Source organism: Eubalaena glacialis, chromosome 18 (assembly GCF_028564815.1).
Source record: "Eubalaena glacialis isolate mEubGla1 chromosome 18, mEubGla1.1.hap2.+ XY, whole genome shotgun sequence".
Lineage (NCBI taxonomy): Eukaryota > Metazoa > Chordata > Mammalia > Artiodactyla > Balaenidae > Eubalaena > Eubalaena glacialis.
In genome coordinates this window covers 62,726,581-62,740,748 of record NC_083733.1, presented here as the reverse complement: position 1 = coordinate 62,740,748, position 14,168 = coordinate 62,726,581, and the positions used below count along the sequence as shown (strand labels likewise).

General features: G+C 46.9%; 1 protein-coding gene across 1 annotated transcript; it reads right to left on the bottom strand.

The window, feature by feature from the left end:
• Positions 1-4: 4 nt before the first annotated feature.
• Positions 5-4,956, bottom strand: CD37 (CD37 molecule). The gene is made up of 8 exons (XM_061174564.1): positions 4,850-4,956; positions 4,671-4,743; positions 3,618-3,742; positions 3,421-3,495; positions 2,769-2,873; positions 1,874-2,110; positions 1,443-1,526; positions 5-367 (listed from the first exon to the last, which is right to left on the bottom strand). The coding sequence occupies exons 1-8, from the start codon at positions 4,916-4,918 to the stop codon at positions 290-292; spliced, it is 846 nt and encodes a 281-aa protein (XP_061030547.1). The 5' UTR covers positions 4,919-4,956; the 3' UTR covers positions 5-289.
• Positions 4,957-14,168: the final 9,212 nt, after the last annotated feature.

Here is a 14,168-nt window from a genome sequence, read left to right as displayed (position 1 = left end):
GGGATTTATTTGGCGTTTGGGCTCAAAATAATCTAGTGGGAGGTGGTAGGCCGACAGATGTGGCAAAGAAATGAGGTGTCTTTTAGGGGCAGGAAGCTGGTGGCCGGAAACCCCAGGTCCCACGGGAGACGTGACAACAGCGGGGCAGGCAGACATCTGGGTCCCCGAGGGGAATGAGGGCTCAATGGCTGGGACCAACTGGGGATTAAACAAATATTTACAGGCGACAGGGAACTAAATGCCCAGGGTACTTGAGGGGGTCGGGGCGGGGCTTCGGGAAGGGCGGGGCCTAGCGGTACCGAGCGAGCCGATCGTAGACGTGGTCCAGGTTTCTGCACAGGAATATGGAGAGCGTCATGAAGCTGAGCTATAGAGAAAGGAGACGCGGTCAGAGAGGTCGAGGGGGTGCCGGGGAGAGTCGGGGGTCCCCAGGGAAAAAACCTAGGGGGTGGGGCCTAGAGAAGAAAATAAGGGCCCGCGAGTTGGGCGGGGCTGCGTCATGGGAGGTGTGGAGAAGAGAGTAGGTAGGAGATGGGTGGGACTAGAGGGAGAACTGGGCCTGGTTGTGAAAGACTCAGGGACGGGAGTTTGGAGAATATGGCGGAATTAAGGGTAAAAGGGCTAGAGGTCATTGGGTAGGACACCAAAGATACGGGCGGGCCGGGGAGGGGTGGGAGCAGAGTTGAAGCAGGAAGGAATAGGGTAGGGTAGGGGGAATCCAGCTGCGTCTAGCATAGGTCTAGAGTCTGAGAAGCAGCGTGATCCGGAGAAAGCCCAAAGTCCTTTATTCCGGAGGCTCATCTATCTCGCTCTCCGTCTCGGCCTCTAATTCCATCTCGGCCTCCGTCTCCGCGCCTGCACTCCCGGTCTCAGGTTGTTCCTCGTCTTGATCCCAAAGCGGCCAGGGCCCCAGAGCCATGGGCAGTTTACCCTGCGGGGCCTTGTCCCCCCAGTTAGGGCAGGCACCCGCCATGCCCCAGCCAACCCACAGACTGCCGCTACGCCCGCTGCTGCTCAGCACACCATAGCGCCCGCCGCTGCCATCGGTGCTCGGGCCGGGCCCGGGGTTCGAACAATAGGCATCCGGCACCTGCGGCTGGCGTTCCTGGTGGAGCATGCTGCGTGGTAGTAGCAGGCTCAGCCCCGCCACACTCACCTGAGGGGAAAGGGGAGGGATATTGCGGCCAATAGCAGGAGGCTGATATGCCAAGGAGGACCAATGGGAGCCTCGCGAGGAAAGGCGGGAACGCCTGCTCCCTCCGCGCAACCAATCAGGGCTCACAGAGGGTAGGTCTCCTCCCTCGTCCCAGGTGGAGCCTCAGGAGGGCCTGGACTGGCTGACGCTCTATCACGCATGAGCCTTTCCCAGAGAGAATGGTTGGACGCGCAATTTGGGGCGGGGCCATCTAGACCAATCGCGAGTGGGGGCGGGACCAGATTACCTCAAGTAGACCCACGCCGAGACAAATGCCCACTATGGAGATGAAGTTGTTGTGCAACCACTTCTGGAGGCTCCGTGCGCAGCCCTGGGGATATAGGGGAGAGGTTACGGGTAGGGTTCTTTCTGGGATTCGCCCTCAAGCCCGGGCCCACTGTTCTCCTCCGCCCAGCCCTAACCCTTCTTTCAGGTACCGCCCCCCTTCCCTAGTTACCAGGATTCTCTAGTCTCTCCGCTTCGGCCGGTCCAAGCCTTCGCCCTCCCCAGGCATCAGCGTTCCAGATCCTGCCCTTTCGCCTAGGCCTTTTCTTTAGGCCCCGCCCTTCAAAAGACCCCGCCCCTTGCAGGAGCTCTGCCCCTCTTGTAGTACCGCCCTTTCTCGTAGCTCCACCCTGTCAGACCCGTCCTACGTCCTGCGCTCCAAGTCCTCCCCACCTCGCGGTAGATGTAGCTGTTCGCGGGGACCAAGCAAATGTCTGCATTGTGTCGGGGCCGCGCCAGTGGTCCGAGCCGGCTGAACTGAGGGAAGGAGATCTTATCGAAGATTGCGGAGTCGTTGGTCGCCGATGAGTTATAGCAGGAGCAGGGCACGCGGTGCCCTCTCGATTCGTTGCTCCTCAGGCTGGGGATACGGAACCAGTCCTGAGGAGAGTTCCAGCCGCAGCAGCGCAGCTAGAAGAGTGACAAGAGTCAGAGGAACAGGGGCTGGAGGGATGCAAGATGCTTTGGGGGATCAGGGGACTGGGTGATGGGTATGAGGTCATACTGGGGAGTAGAGGGCTAAGTGGTGGGTGCAGGGTGGGGGACTGTGAGCTGGGCTGGGGTCATGGCAGGGCCAGGAGACATTAGGGGAACATGAGGTTGGGAGAGACGAGTCACGGGGGTAGGGGTCATGGGGCTGGGGGGAGGAGCTGCAGAATCGTGCTGTGGACTGAAGAGTGGGTAGGCAGTACAATTCAGCCTCAGGGAGGGGACAAATGGATGGGAGGGCGGGGTCATGTGAGTGACCAGGGAATGGAGCCTCACTTGGGCCGGGTGCCTTGGGAACCAGAGTCACTACTGGGCAGGGAGTGGGGTCACGCTAGGGCCTTGGGGCTGAGGGCGGAGTCTTGTCGAGGCAGGGGGCGGAGCCACTGCAGGAGCTGGGAGCTGGGGGACTGGGCCACGTCGCCACGGCTGGAGGTGGCGTAGGTGAGTAGGGTTACATTAGGGTCCTACAGCTGGGGGCTCGGGTCGCGTCGGGGCCAAGTCTCTTCCAGGCAGTGCGCGGAGCCACGTCAGAGTCTAAGAGCTAGAGGGAGGGATCCTGGTGGGTGGGGGCCTCACGCACCTGAAACTGCACGTAGTCCCAACTCTCCTCCGCAGCTGTCTCCTCCGGGTGGGCGCGGTAGGTTTGGATCGTCTTCAGCACGACGTCCTCCACTTTCCGCTCCAGCTGACAGGCCCGAGAGTGAGGATGAACCACCACCTGCCTCCCCACCGCCATCTGCCCCAACCCACTCCAGCCACTCCGTGGCTGTCTCAGCCTCAGGTAGTCCCTGAGCATCTTCAGGTCGGCCTCGGTTTTTCGCTGAATGGCTAGCTATGTCTCTATCCCTCAAAATCTCTCTCTCTGCCTGTTTCTATCGTCTGTCTTTCCGTTTCTCCACTATCTCCCATGATCTCATTCGGTTTCTGTCTCTTTCTCGGAGCCTTCTGTTTCTCCGAGGTTTTTTTTTTTTTTACTGTTTCCCTTTGGATTTCTGTCTCTCTTCCTCTGTCCCTGTCGGTGAGTCTTTCTCTGGCCCTAACTGTCTCTAGCTCCTTCTCTGTGTCTCTCTGCCAGTCTCTGCATCTGTCTCTGTCTTTCCGTGTCTCTGTTTCTTTCTGTCTTCTCTATCTCTGTTATTTCTCTTTGTCTGTGTCAGCCCCTGTCTGCCTTTGTTTCCATCTCTTTCCACCACCCACTAGCTGGGGTTGGGGGGAGGAGAAAGGGAACTCACCTGGACCTTCTGAGTGGAGATGAGGATTCCCAGGGTGATCTGTGTGGCAAACAGGAGCAGCAGTGTCCCAAAATACTGGGGAGGGGCAGAGTGGAGAGGTCAGGCTGAATCCCTCCGCAGGATGAAGGGGCTGCCAGGGCTCTATTTGAGGGCAAGATGTGAATGAGCCTAGGGATGGAGGGGGGAGGGGCACTCACCAGGCCCAGGAGGCAGCGGAACTCCTTCAGGGCCCCCACACAGCCCAGGAGGGCAAGGCCCATGGTGAGGATTCCTGAGATGGCCAGGGCCTTGGACCAGATCTGCAAGGGCATGAAGGACAAGCCTGGGGGAGGTGAGAGGCAGTGACATTTGGCTCCATGTGCACAGCTCCAGGCAGCCCCATTCCATACCCACACACCACCCAAGTGTGGAACAGTAACCTGGGGGACGTCTTCCTGGGCTCCTGGCATCCTCTTCTCTGGGTTTCTGTCCCTGTCCCACCCTGAATCTCTCTATCCCTTTCCTTCTGGGATTCTCTCCACCTCTCTCTGTGGGTCTCTGTCCCTCTCTCTCTTTGGATCTCTGTTCCCTTCTTTCTAGATCTCTGTCCCTCTTTCTTCCCGGTCTCTGTCTTTCCCTCTTGTTCTCAGTCCCTCTTTCCTCCGTCAGCTCCTACCCACCCCCAATAGTTTCAGCCCCATCACTTGTTCTGTGACATTGGATCAGCCATCTAAACCTCCCTGAGACCTAGGGAATAATGCTATCTATTTCCTAGAGTTGTTTTGAGGAACACATGGGAGGCATGTGTTCAATCTGGTCCTCTACACAGGGCAAACATTTATTATATATGAGCTATTAGGATTTTGACTATTACTCCATTGTTATTTTCCTACAATTATTATGAGTGTTAATCTGTTCTTCTACTTCCTTGCTGTGTGACATCCAGTAAGTGACTTCCCCTCTCTGAGCCTCAAGAGAGGGAAGATTTATGGGAGAATCTGATGAGCCTCTGCCCAAGATCTGACACCTAGGAAGTGTCTGAGAAATGGCCATTATTATTACTGGTATGCACAACTCATTTGCCAGAGGAAGAAGCTGAGTCTCGGAGAGTTATGGCAGTAGCAAGTGGTGGAGCAGAGCCTGAGATCAGAACAGGGAGTTGGGCACCATGGGCCTCCCTGGGATGAGGGAGACCACAGGAGGTCCTTGGAAGGGAGCCCAGTTCATGCCTGCTCCAGGAAGGCCCACCCAGACTGCCCCAGCTCCCTTACCCACAAAGGACACGAAGCTGGTCTTGTCGATGAGTATCCAGATGCCGAAGCAGAAAATAAGGCTGCCTAGGACCTGGGGAGAGGAGAGGAGAGCATGGCCAGTGGGCAAAGGGGGATTTGAGATTGGGTAGCTGCGGCAGGGGCTGGGGCGTGGGCTGGGGAGCCGGGAGGCAACTCACGAAGAAGAAGAGGTTGAAAACGAAGAGGAGGTACTTGATGAGGCTGAGGCAGCTGTCCTGGGCTGACATCTTCTCCTAGAGGTGTGAGAGAACAGTGGGAGGGACAGGACAGAAGGGGTGGTGGCAGCAGGGAGACGCAGGCAGAAAGAAAGACCGTGAGACAGATAGGGAGAGGCCGAGAGAGACGAGAAAGGAAGAACTCAGAGAAAGAGGAAGTTCCAGGGGCAGAGCCCCACCCCCTCCCTTTACATGTGAGGTGACTTTCTTCTGTGTCTCTGTCCGCATCTCCCTCACCTGCCCCACTGGGATGCACACACCAGTACCTGAGGGGCCTTGGAATTGGTGGGCACCAAGGACACACCAGGCAGTTCTTCCCAGGTCTCCATGGCTCAGGCTGGGGGACGCACAGGGAATCCTGATCTACTTGCACCCACCTACTCTGGGCACCAGGACCCCAGGCTGGCCCTGGACAGCAGCCGACCTCACAGACACTCTGACCTCACTGCCTGCAAAGCTCTGCCACCTCTGCATTCATCTCTGTCCCCGCTTCCCGGCCCTCCCAGTCTCTTGTCCTCCTCTCTCTTGGTCTCTGTTCTTTTCTCTCTGGATCTTTATCCTCTCTTTACCTCTGGGTCTCTGTCCCCTTCCCCCCCAGGCCTCTATCCTCTCCCTCTCCGGTTTCTGGCCCCTTATCTGCGTGCCTGTCCTTCTTTCTCTGTTTATCTACCCCCTTCCCCCACCTTCCCGTCATTGCCCCTCTCTCGGAGTCTGCATCCTGTTCTTGGCAACAAGTGTAGACCAAGGTCCTCCCATGTGCTGGGCCAGGGGCTGGGCACCTGGGGGAAGTGAAAGTGCTGCAGGTCCCAAGTGGGAAGGTCCCCAGTGCGAGGGGGTGACTTGGAGGTACCAGAACACCCAGAGCGGAAGCTGAGCCTCGGGCAGTACTTCCTGCTTCTGCAGTGAGGCCCCTAGAGGGGCAGGCCCCACAGGAGTCAGGACTGAGCCCAGGACCTTGGCTGTTAGATCCGGGTGTGCAGTACCTGATTGTCTCTAGGCCCGAGCTGCGCAGCCAGCAGCCTTTGAAGTCTCGCCTGATGCCCTGCAGGCTCCTCACTTCTGTCAAGTCCTAAAGGCCTCACGGATTTTTAACATCATGGATGTTCCTACCATCTTGACATCCACCCAGGCCCTGGAAAACCAGACCTTCTTAGAGACCCAGTACCCTCTCTCTCTTCTGAGCGATCTCATCCACTTTTTTTTTTAAGTCTCCATATGTAATTATTTCTTATTAATGTCATCAAAAATCAATTCATATTAATAGTATTCTGATTTTTGACTCTGGGCTTTCTTTTTCCCTCCAACTTTACTGAGGAATAACTGACAAGTATAATTGTACATATTTAAGGTGTACAGAATGATGATTTTATATGTATATAGTACATACATAAATACATATATTTATATAGTGGAATGATTGCCAGGCTCAAGCTAATTAACATATTCATCACTTCACATAGTAAACTTAGTGTGTGTATGGTGAGAACACTTAAGATCTACTCTCAGCAACTTTCCAGCACACAAAACTGTATTATTAACTATATTTGTCATGCTGTACATTAGATCCTCTGATCAGAACTTATTCCTCTTATAACTGAATGTTTATACCCTTAGACCTATGTCTCCCCATTTTCCCCACTCCCCAGCCCCTGGCAACCACCATTCTACAATCTGTTTCTGTTTCTATGAAATTGGCCTTTAAAAATTTTTTTTTAAAAAGATTCTACATATAAATGGTACCAGTATTTTTCTTTCTCTGGCTTCTTTCACCTAGCATAATGCCGCCTCCCCCTCCCCCCACCGCAGGTTCATCCATGTTGTCCCAAATGGCAGAATTTTCTTTTTTATGGCTGAATAATATTCCATTGTGATATATATATTAAAGTTAGGGTTAGGGATGTATCACATTTTCTTGATCTATTCATCTGTTGAAGGACATTTGCTTCCATATCTTGGCTATTGTGAATAATGCTGTAATGAACATGAGTGAAAAGATATTTCTTCAAGATACTGACTTCATTTCCTTTGGATATATACCCAGGAGTGGCATTGCTGGAGCATATGGTGCTTCTATTTTTAATTTTTTGAGGAACCTCCATACTGTTTTCCATAGTGGCTGCACCAATTTATACATTCCCACAAGAGTACACAATGGTTCCTTTTTCTTCACATCCTCGCCAACACTTGTTATCTCTTATCTTTTTGATAATAGCCATCCTAACAGTTATGAGGTGGAATCTCATGGTTTTGATTTGCATTTCCCTCATGATTAGTGATGCTGAACACCTTTTCATACCTCTATTGGCCACATGTATGTCTTCTTCGGAAAAAAAATGTCTATTCAGGTCCTTTGCCCATTTTCAAATTGAGTTATTTGCTTTTTGCTGTTGAGTTATGTGAGTTCTTTATGTAATTTGAATTTTAACCCTTTATCAGGTATATGGTTTGCAAATATTTTCTCACATTCTTCATTGAAAAGGTTGCCCTTTCAATATATTGATTGTTTCCTCTGCTATGTAGAAGCTCTTTTGTTTCATGTAATCTCACTTGTTTATTTTAGCTTTTGTTTCCTGTGCTTTTGGTGTCTTATCCAATAAACTATTGCCAAGACCAATGTGGTAAAACTCAAGGAGCTGTTTCCCTATGTTTTTCTTCTAGGAGTTTTACAGTTTCAGGTTTTACATTTAAGTCTTTAATCCTTTTCAAGTTAATTTTTGTGAGTGGTGTACGATAGTGGTTCAGTTTCATTCTTTTGCATGTGCTTATACAGTTTTCCCATTTATTGAAGAGACTGTCCTTTTCCCATTGTGTGTTCTTGGCACGCTTGTCAAAAATTAGTTGACTGTATATGCATGGGTGTATTTCTGGACTCTCTATTATGTTTCACTGGTCTATGTGCCTGTTTTTATACCAGTACCATATTGCTTTGATCACTATAACTTTGTAATATAGTTTGAAATTAGGAAGTATGATGTCTCCAACCTTGTTCTTCTTTCTGAGGAGTGCTTTGGCTATTCAGGGTCTTTCATAGTTCCATACAAATTTTAGGATAGTTTTTTCCTATTTCTGTGAAAAATTGGAATTTTGATAGGGATTACATTGACTCTGTAGACTGCTTCGGGTACTATGGGCATTTTCACAATATTAATTCTTTCAATCCAAGAACATGGGATATCTTTCTATTTATTTGTGTATTCCTCAATGTTTCTTTTCTCAATGTCTTATAGTTTTCAGTGTACAGGTCTTTCGTCTCCTTGGTTAAATTTATTCCTAAGTGTTTTATTGTTTTTGATACAATTATAAATGGAATTGCTTTCTTAAGTTTTTTTAGATAGTTTGTTGTTAGAGTATAGAAATGCAGCTGACTTTTTTTTGGGCTGCATTTGGTCTTCGTTGCTGCATGCAGGCTTTCTCTAGTTGTGGCGAGCGTGGGCTACTTTTCATTGCAGTGCGCGGGCTTCTCACTGTGGTGGCTTCTCTCGTTGTGGAGCACAGGCCCTAGAGAGTGCAGGCTTCAGTAGTTGTGGCATGCAGGCTCAGTAGTTGTGTCTCGTGGGCTCAAGAGTGCAGGCTGAGTAGTTGTAGTGCACGGGCTTAGTTGCTCCGTGGCATGTGGGATCTTCCTGGACCAGGGATCAAACCCGTGTCCCCTGCATTGGCAGGCAGATTCTTAACCACTGCGCCACCAGGGAAGTCCACAGCTGACTTTTGTATGTTGATTTTGTATCCTGCAACTTTACTGAATTCATTTGTTAGTCAGGTTTTTGGTGTGTCTTTAGGGTTTTCTACATAAGATCACATTGTCTGCAAACAGATAATTTTCTTCCTCTTTGATTTGGATAAGTTTTATTTCTTTTTCTTGCCTAATTGTTGTGGTTAGGACTTCCAGTACTATGTTGAATAGAAATGATGAGAGTGGACATTTTTGTATTGTTCCTGATCTTAGAGGAAAGGCTTTTAACTTTTCACCATTGAGTGTGATGTTAGCTGTGAGCTTGTCATATAGGGCCTTCATTATGTTGAGGTACATTCCTTCTATACCTAATTTGTTGAGAATTTTTATCATGAAAGGATGTTGAATTTTGTCAAGTGCTTTTCTGCATCTAATGAAATGATCATATGCTTTTTATCCTTCATTCTGTTAATGTGGCATATCACATGTGTTGACTGCCATGTGCTGAACCATGCTTGCATCCCAGGGATACATCCCACTAAATCATGGTGTATGATCCTTGTGATGTGCTGTTGAATTCAATCTGATAGTATTTTATTGAGGATTTTTGCATCTACGTTCATCAAGGATATTGGCCTATAATTTTCTTTTCTTGCAGTGTCCTTGTCTGGCTTTGATATCAGGGTAATGCTGGTCTCATAAAATGAGTTTGGAAGTGTTCCTTCCTCCTCAACTTTTGGGAAGAGTCTGAGAATGATTGGTATTGATTCTTCTTTAAATGTTTGGTAGAATTCACCCATAAAGTTATCTGGTCCTGGGCTTTTATTTGTTGGGAGATTTTTGATTATTGACCCAATCTCCTTGCTCATTATTGGTCTGTTCAGATTTACTTTATGGTTCAGTCTTGGTAAGTTGTATGTTTCTAGTAATTTATTCATTTTTTCTAAATTATCTAATTTGTTGGTGTATAATTGCTCATAGTAGTCTCTTATGATCCTTTGTATTTCTGTAGTATCATTTGTTATGTCTCCTCTTTCATTTATAATTTTATTAATTGAGCCGTTTATCTTTTTTCTTAGTCTCACTAAAGGTTTTTCAATTTTTGCTCATCTTGTCAAAAAACCCAACTCTTAGTTTCATTCATCTATTTTGTTTCTTTCTAGTCTCTATTTCATTTATTTCTGGTCTAATCATTATTATTTCTTTCCTTCTGCTACCTGTGGGCTTATTTCTTCTTTTTCTAGTTCCTTGAGGTGTAAGTTTAGAACATAGCTGCAACAATCCTCAACAAAATGTAAACAAACTGAATTCTCTCTTTTCCATTCTTATTTTTTTCTCCTCTGACTGGATAATGTCAAAATATCTGTCTTCAAGTTCACAGATTCTTTATTCCTTGGTGAGCCCACCCCTGGGTGATGTCCTCATTTCCTCTCTCCCTCTTTCCCATATGGCCCATCAGTCCCTAAGCCAATCCCTTCTTCCCCCTGATTCTCTACTCTGTCCCCTCCTCTCTGTCCTCGTGGCTCGGGCTGACTCAGGACTTTTGTTCTTCCACCTGGACCCAGACCTCAGGCCCTTCCCTGGCCTTATTCTCTCCCCTCCAGTTCATTCCCTACGTGGCTCCAAAAGAGACTTTTTGAAACTCATACCTAGGTTACACAGCCCTATGTTCAAATCTCAGTTAGGACACTGACTCACCACCCCTTCCCCTGAGCGCCCACTTCTAAACCACCATGAAGTCCTTTATGCTCCACTACTAAAATACATTTCGAATCCATCCACTTGTGTCGAACTCCATGGCTACCATCCTAATCCAGGCTCTTATTATTTTCCACACAAATAATTATAATTGCCTCTGAAATGATTGTCATGTGTTGAATGGTGACCCCCCCCCCCCAAAAGATATGTCCATGGCCTGGAATGTGACCCTATTTGGAAAAGCTTTTTTTGCAGATGTAGTTAAGTTAAAGATATCAAAATGAGATCAACCTTGATTATTCAGGCCCTAAATCTAATGACAAGTGTCCTATATTATAAGAGACACATAGGAAGACACAGAGAGAAGAGGAGAATGCCAGGTGAAGAGAGAGGTAGAGATTGGAGTTATGTAGCCACAAGCCAAAAAACTCCTGGAGCTATCATAAGTTGGAAGAGGCAATTATCTGATTCTCCCCTAGAGCCTCCAGAGGGAGTGCAGCCTTGTCAAGACCTTGACTTTGGATTTTTGGCCTCCAGAATACTGTGAGAGTAAAATTCTGTTGTTTTAACCTACCAAGTTTGTGATAATTTGTTCTTGCAGTCACAGGAAACTAATACACCAATCTCCCACTTTTCTACCCACTGTTCCCTTCCTCAGAGATGAGTACGTGAGTACCTGGAGATCCAAAGGAAGGTGGCAGAGGTTTGCTAGATGCTCACCAATTTGGTTTCCTCTTTCTTTGGCACACAGGAAGACTACATTTCCCAAGCCTCCTTGCAGTGAAGCTGAGGCCACGTGACTGGTCTTGGGCCAGTGGAGTGGGTGCAGAGTGATGTAGGGCACTTCTGGACCCGGCCATAAAATGTCCTGTACAATTTTTACCTTGTCTCTCTTCATTCATTCATTGGCTGTCTGTAAGCAGAGAATTTATTGGAGGACTTAAGGATGGGAGAGCCAAGAGATAAAAGAGCTTAGGTCCCTGGTTTCTCCTTGGAAGAGAGCCTTTTGGACTTTATGTAAGAATTTATTGCATTAAGCTATATAATATTTTATTAGTATATAAAGTTTGTTTGTTAGTATTAGTATTAGTAAATAGGGTTGTGTGTTAAAGCAACTACCTTTAATAATCCTGACGGCTACAGGTAAAATACCTGTCACTGCATTTTAGCCAGCATCAAAATTCAGATCTGTGGTAAACTCCAGTGCTTTCAAATTTTCTTTTAGTAGTTTTGAGTGCATAATGTTATTTTTTTACCTCTTTCTTATGGTGAAGGATGACACATATAATAATGTTCACAAAACACAATGTACAGCTCAATGAATTATCACAACGTTAATACCCATGTAACGAAGATCAACATCATCATCGACCCAGAAACCATTTTCTCCCTTGCAAATCACTATCCCATTCCTCTTGACTTATAATTGCTATATTTTGGTTTGGCCTGTTTTTCATGATATAAATGGAATTATACAGTATTTATTCTTTTGTGTTCAACTTAATTTTGTTCAACATTATATTTATGAGATTCATCAATGGAATAAGTAGCAATAGTTCTTATATCCTCACCACTTTCAAGTATTTTATTGTCTGAATATCCCACAATTTATTTATGCATTCAACTATTGATGGACATCTCGGTTGTTTCCAGTTTTTTGATTATTACAGATCACACCAGTACAAACATTAAAAAAAAGGATGAAATTAGTTTTAATAATATATTTTATTTAACCCAACATATCCAAAATATTAGCTTATAATCCTCTCTTCCAAGTCTTCCTTGAATCTACTCCAATAAGGCTTTCATTCTGACTCGTTCACCAAAACCACTTTTGTCAAAGTCACCAATGATACCCATGTGGTCAATTCTTGGTTCCCATCTTACTTGACTTCTCTACATCACTGGTTGTGGTCCCCACACAGGCAGCATCAGTGTCAGCTGGGACTCTGTTAACATATTGTAAGTCCTCATCCCAGACCTACTGTAGTAGTCCCCCCAAATATATGTCCTTGTCCGAACTGCTGGAGCCTGTGAATGTGACCCTATTTTTTTTAACCCTATTTGGAAAAAGGGTCTTTGAAGATGTAGTTAAGGATTTCAAAATGAGATTATCCTGGATTATCTGAGTGGGCCCTAAATCTAACGACAAATGTTCTTAGAAGAGACACCCAGAGGAAAGGCACTCCTAGAGGAGAAGGAGAAGACAGAGGTGGAGATTGGAGTTACGCAGATACAAGCCAAGGAATGCCTTGAGCCACCCTTGGCTCACAAGGAAGCTACCCTTAGCCCACACATCCTATTGTCCGCCCAGAAGCCAAAGGGATCCTCCTGTTAAAACATGAGTCACTTCTTGACTCAGAACCCTCTAATAGCTTCTTATCTCACTCAGGAAAAAACCCCAACTTCCTATCATGACCTCTAAGGGCCTCCATACAATACTCTGGCCCCTGCCACTTCTCTCATTCCACCTACTACCACCCTTCCCTCAGTCACTGGGATCCAGCCATATTGGCTCCCTTGCTGTTTCAAGAACCTGTCAAGTATCCTTCTGCCTCCAGACTTTTGTCATTGCTGTTCTCTCTGCCTGGAATGCTCTTCCTCATGCTGTTCCTAGCTCCTTTCCTCATCTCCTTCAAGGCTCTGCCAAATGTCACTTCCTCAGAGAGGTCTTACTTGACTACTGTCTACAGCTCTCTGCCTTGTCCCCTCATAACACTCTGTTTTGCTTTCTTAACAGCACTCCCATTCTCGGAAATTCTTATTTGTTTACACGTTTCCTGCTTTTGCAACTAGAATGTAAAATCTTTTTCATATAGTATCCCTAGGGTCTAGGGCAGTGTGGGGCACATATCATTCAATAAATATTTACTGACTGGCATTTTTCCTGGTGTCTTGAGTTCACAGATTTTCCTGCCCCAGGGCTTTGCATAGCCTCAGGGACTGAGATGTTCATATTCCATTTTTCACCTAGTAAATCGACCTTCAAGTCTCAGTTTCAGTGTTACTTCCTCAGGGAACTCCTCTTGTAACAGAGAGGAACAAGCCTGACTCCATATTGGATCTATTCCCTTCGTTCTAACCCTTGTGCTCTGTTGCCTGTGCTTAGTCATGCTGGCTCTGCACCTTTGTAGAAGGTTGCAGAAGCCTGAAATACACATGATAGCCCATTCTCAAGGCTCTGACCTTTAAATGTATAACGCTCTTCCATTCATATAAAGATAAAAAATTGGAAAACAGAAAATAAGTTGTCTTGTTGGAAGCTTATAGGAACATTGTGACCAGACCTACAGGTCACATAGGTATAAAAGAAGCCTGTATAAAAGAAGCCTGAATTTTAACTCCGGTAAGATTGTTCTTTTGGACACTAGTCCAGCATCTTCTTGGTATGCTGGCTTTCCAAATAAAGTTGCTATTCCTTCCCCCAGCAAGGATTTATTGGCCTGTTGTGTGATGGGCAGTATGAGCTTGGGCTCAGAAACACTCTCTCCAAATTAGGTCTCTGTGTTAAGGACTGAATAATTTCCCCAGATTGTAATGTATTCTTACAGCACCTAGACATTTTCCTTTACATCTTTTTGTTCAGTCATAATGATCTAAGCCTGGGGACCACAGGTGGTTCTCAAAATGTGGTTCTCAAAATGTGGCCTAGGGACCGCTGGCGGTTCCTGAGACACTTTCAGGGGTTCATGAGGTGAAAATTATTTTCATAATACTATTAAGATGTTATTTGCCTTTTCACTCTCACTTTCTCTTGAGTATACAGTGATGTTTTCCAGAAGCTACAGCACATGAGCTATTTTGACAAACCCTGTGCAGAAGCAGATATGAGAATCCAATTGTCTTCTAGTAAGCCAGGCATTAAAGAGACCTGCAAAAATGTAAAATACT

What these genes read in the sequence shown, in the direction of transcription:
- CD37 (XM_061174564.1), bottom strand. Translation starts at nt 4,918, where the DNA reads ATGTCAGCCCAGGACAGCTGCCTCAGCCTCATCAAGTACCTCCTCTTC. An exon ending in CAGCTTCGTGTCCTTTGTGG is followed by an intron (nt 3,743 to 4,670) that starts GTAAGGGAGCTG and finishes CACCTCCCCCAG; the next exon opens with GCTTGTCCTTCATGCCCTTG. An exon ending in TCTCCACTCAGAAGGTCCAG is followed by an intron (nt 2,874 to 3,420) that starts GTGAGTTCCCTT and finishes CGGGCCTGTCAG; the next exon opens with CTGGAGCGGAAAGTGGAGGA.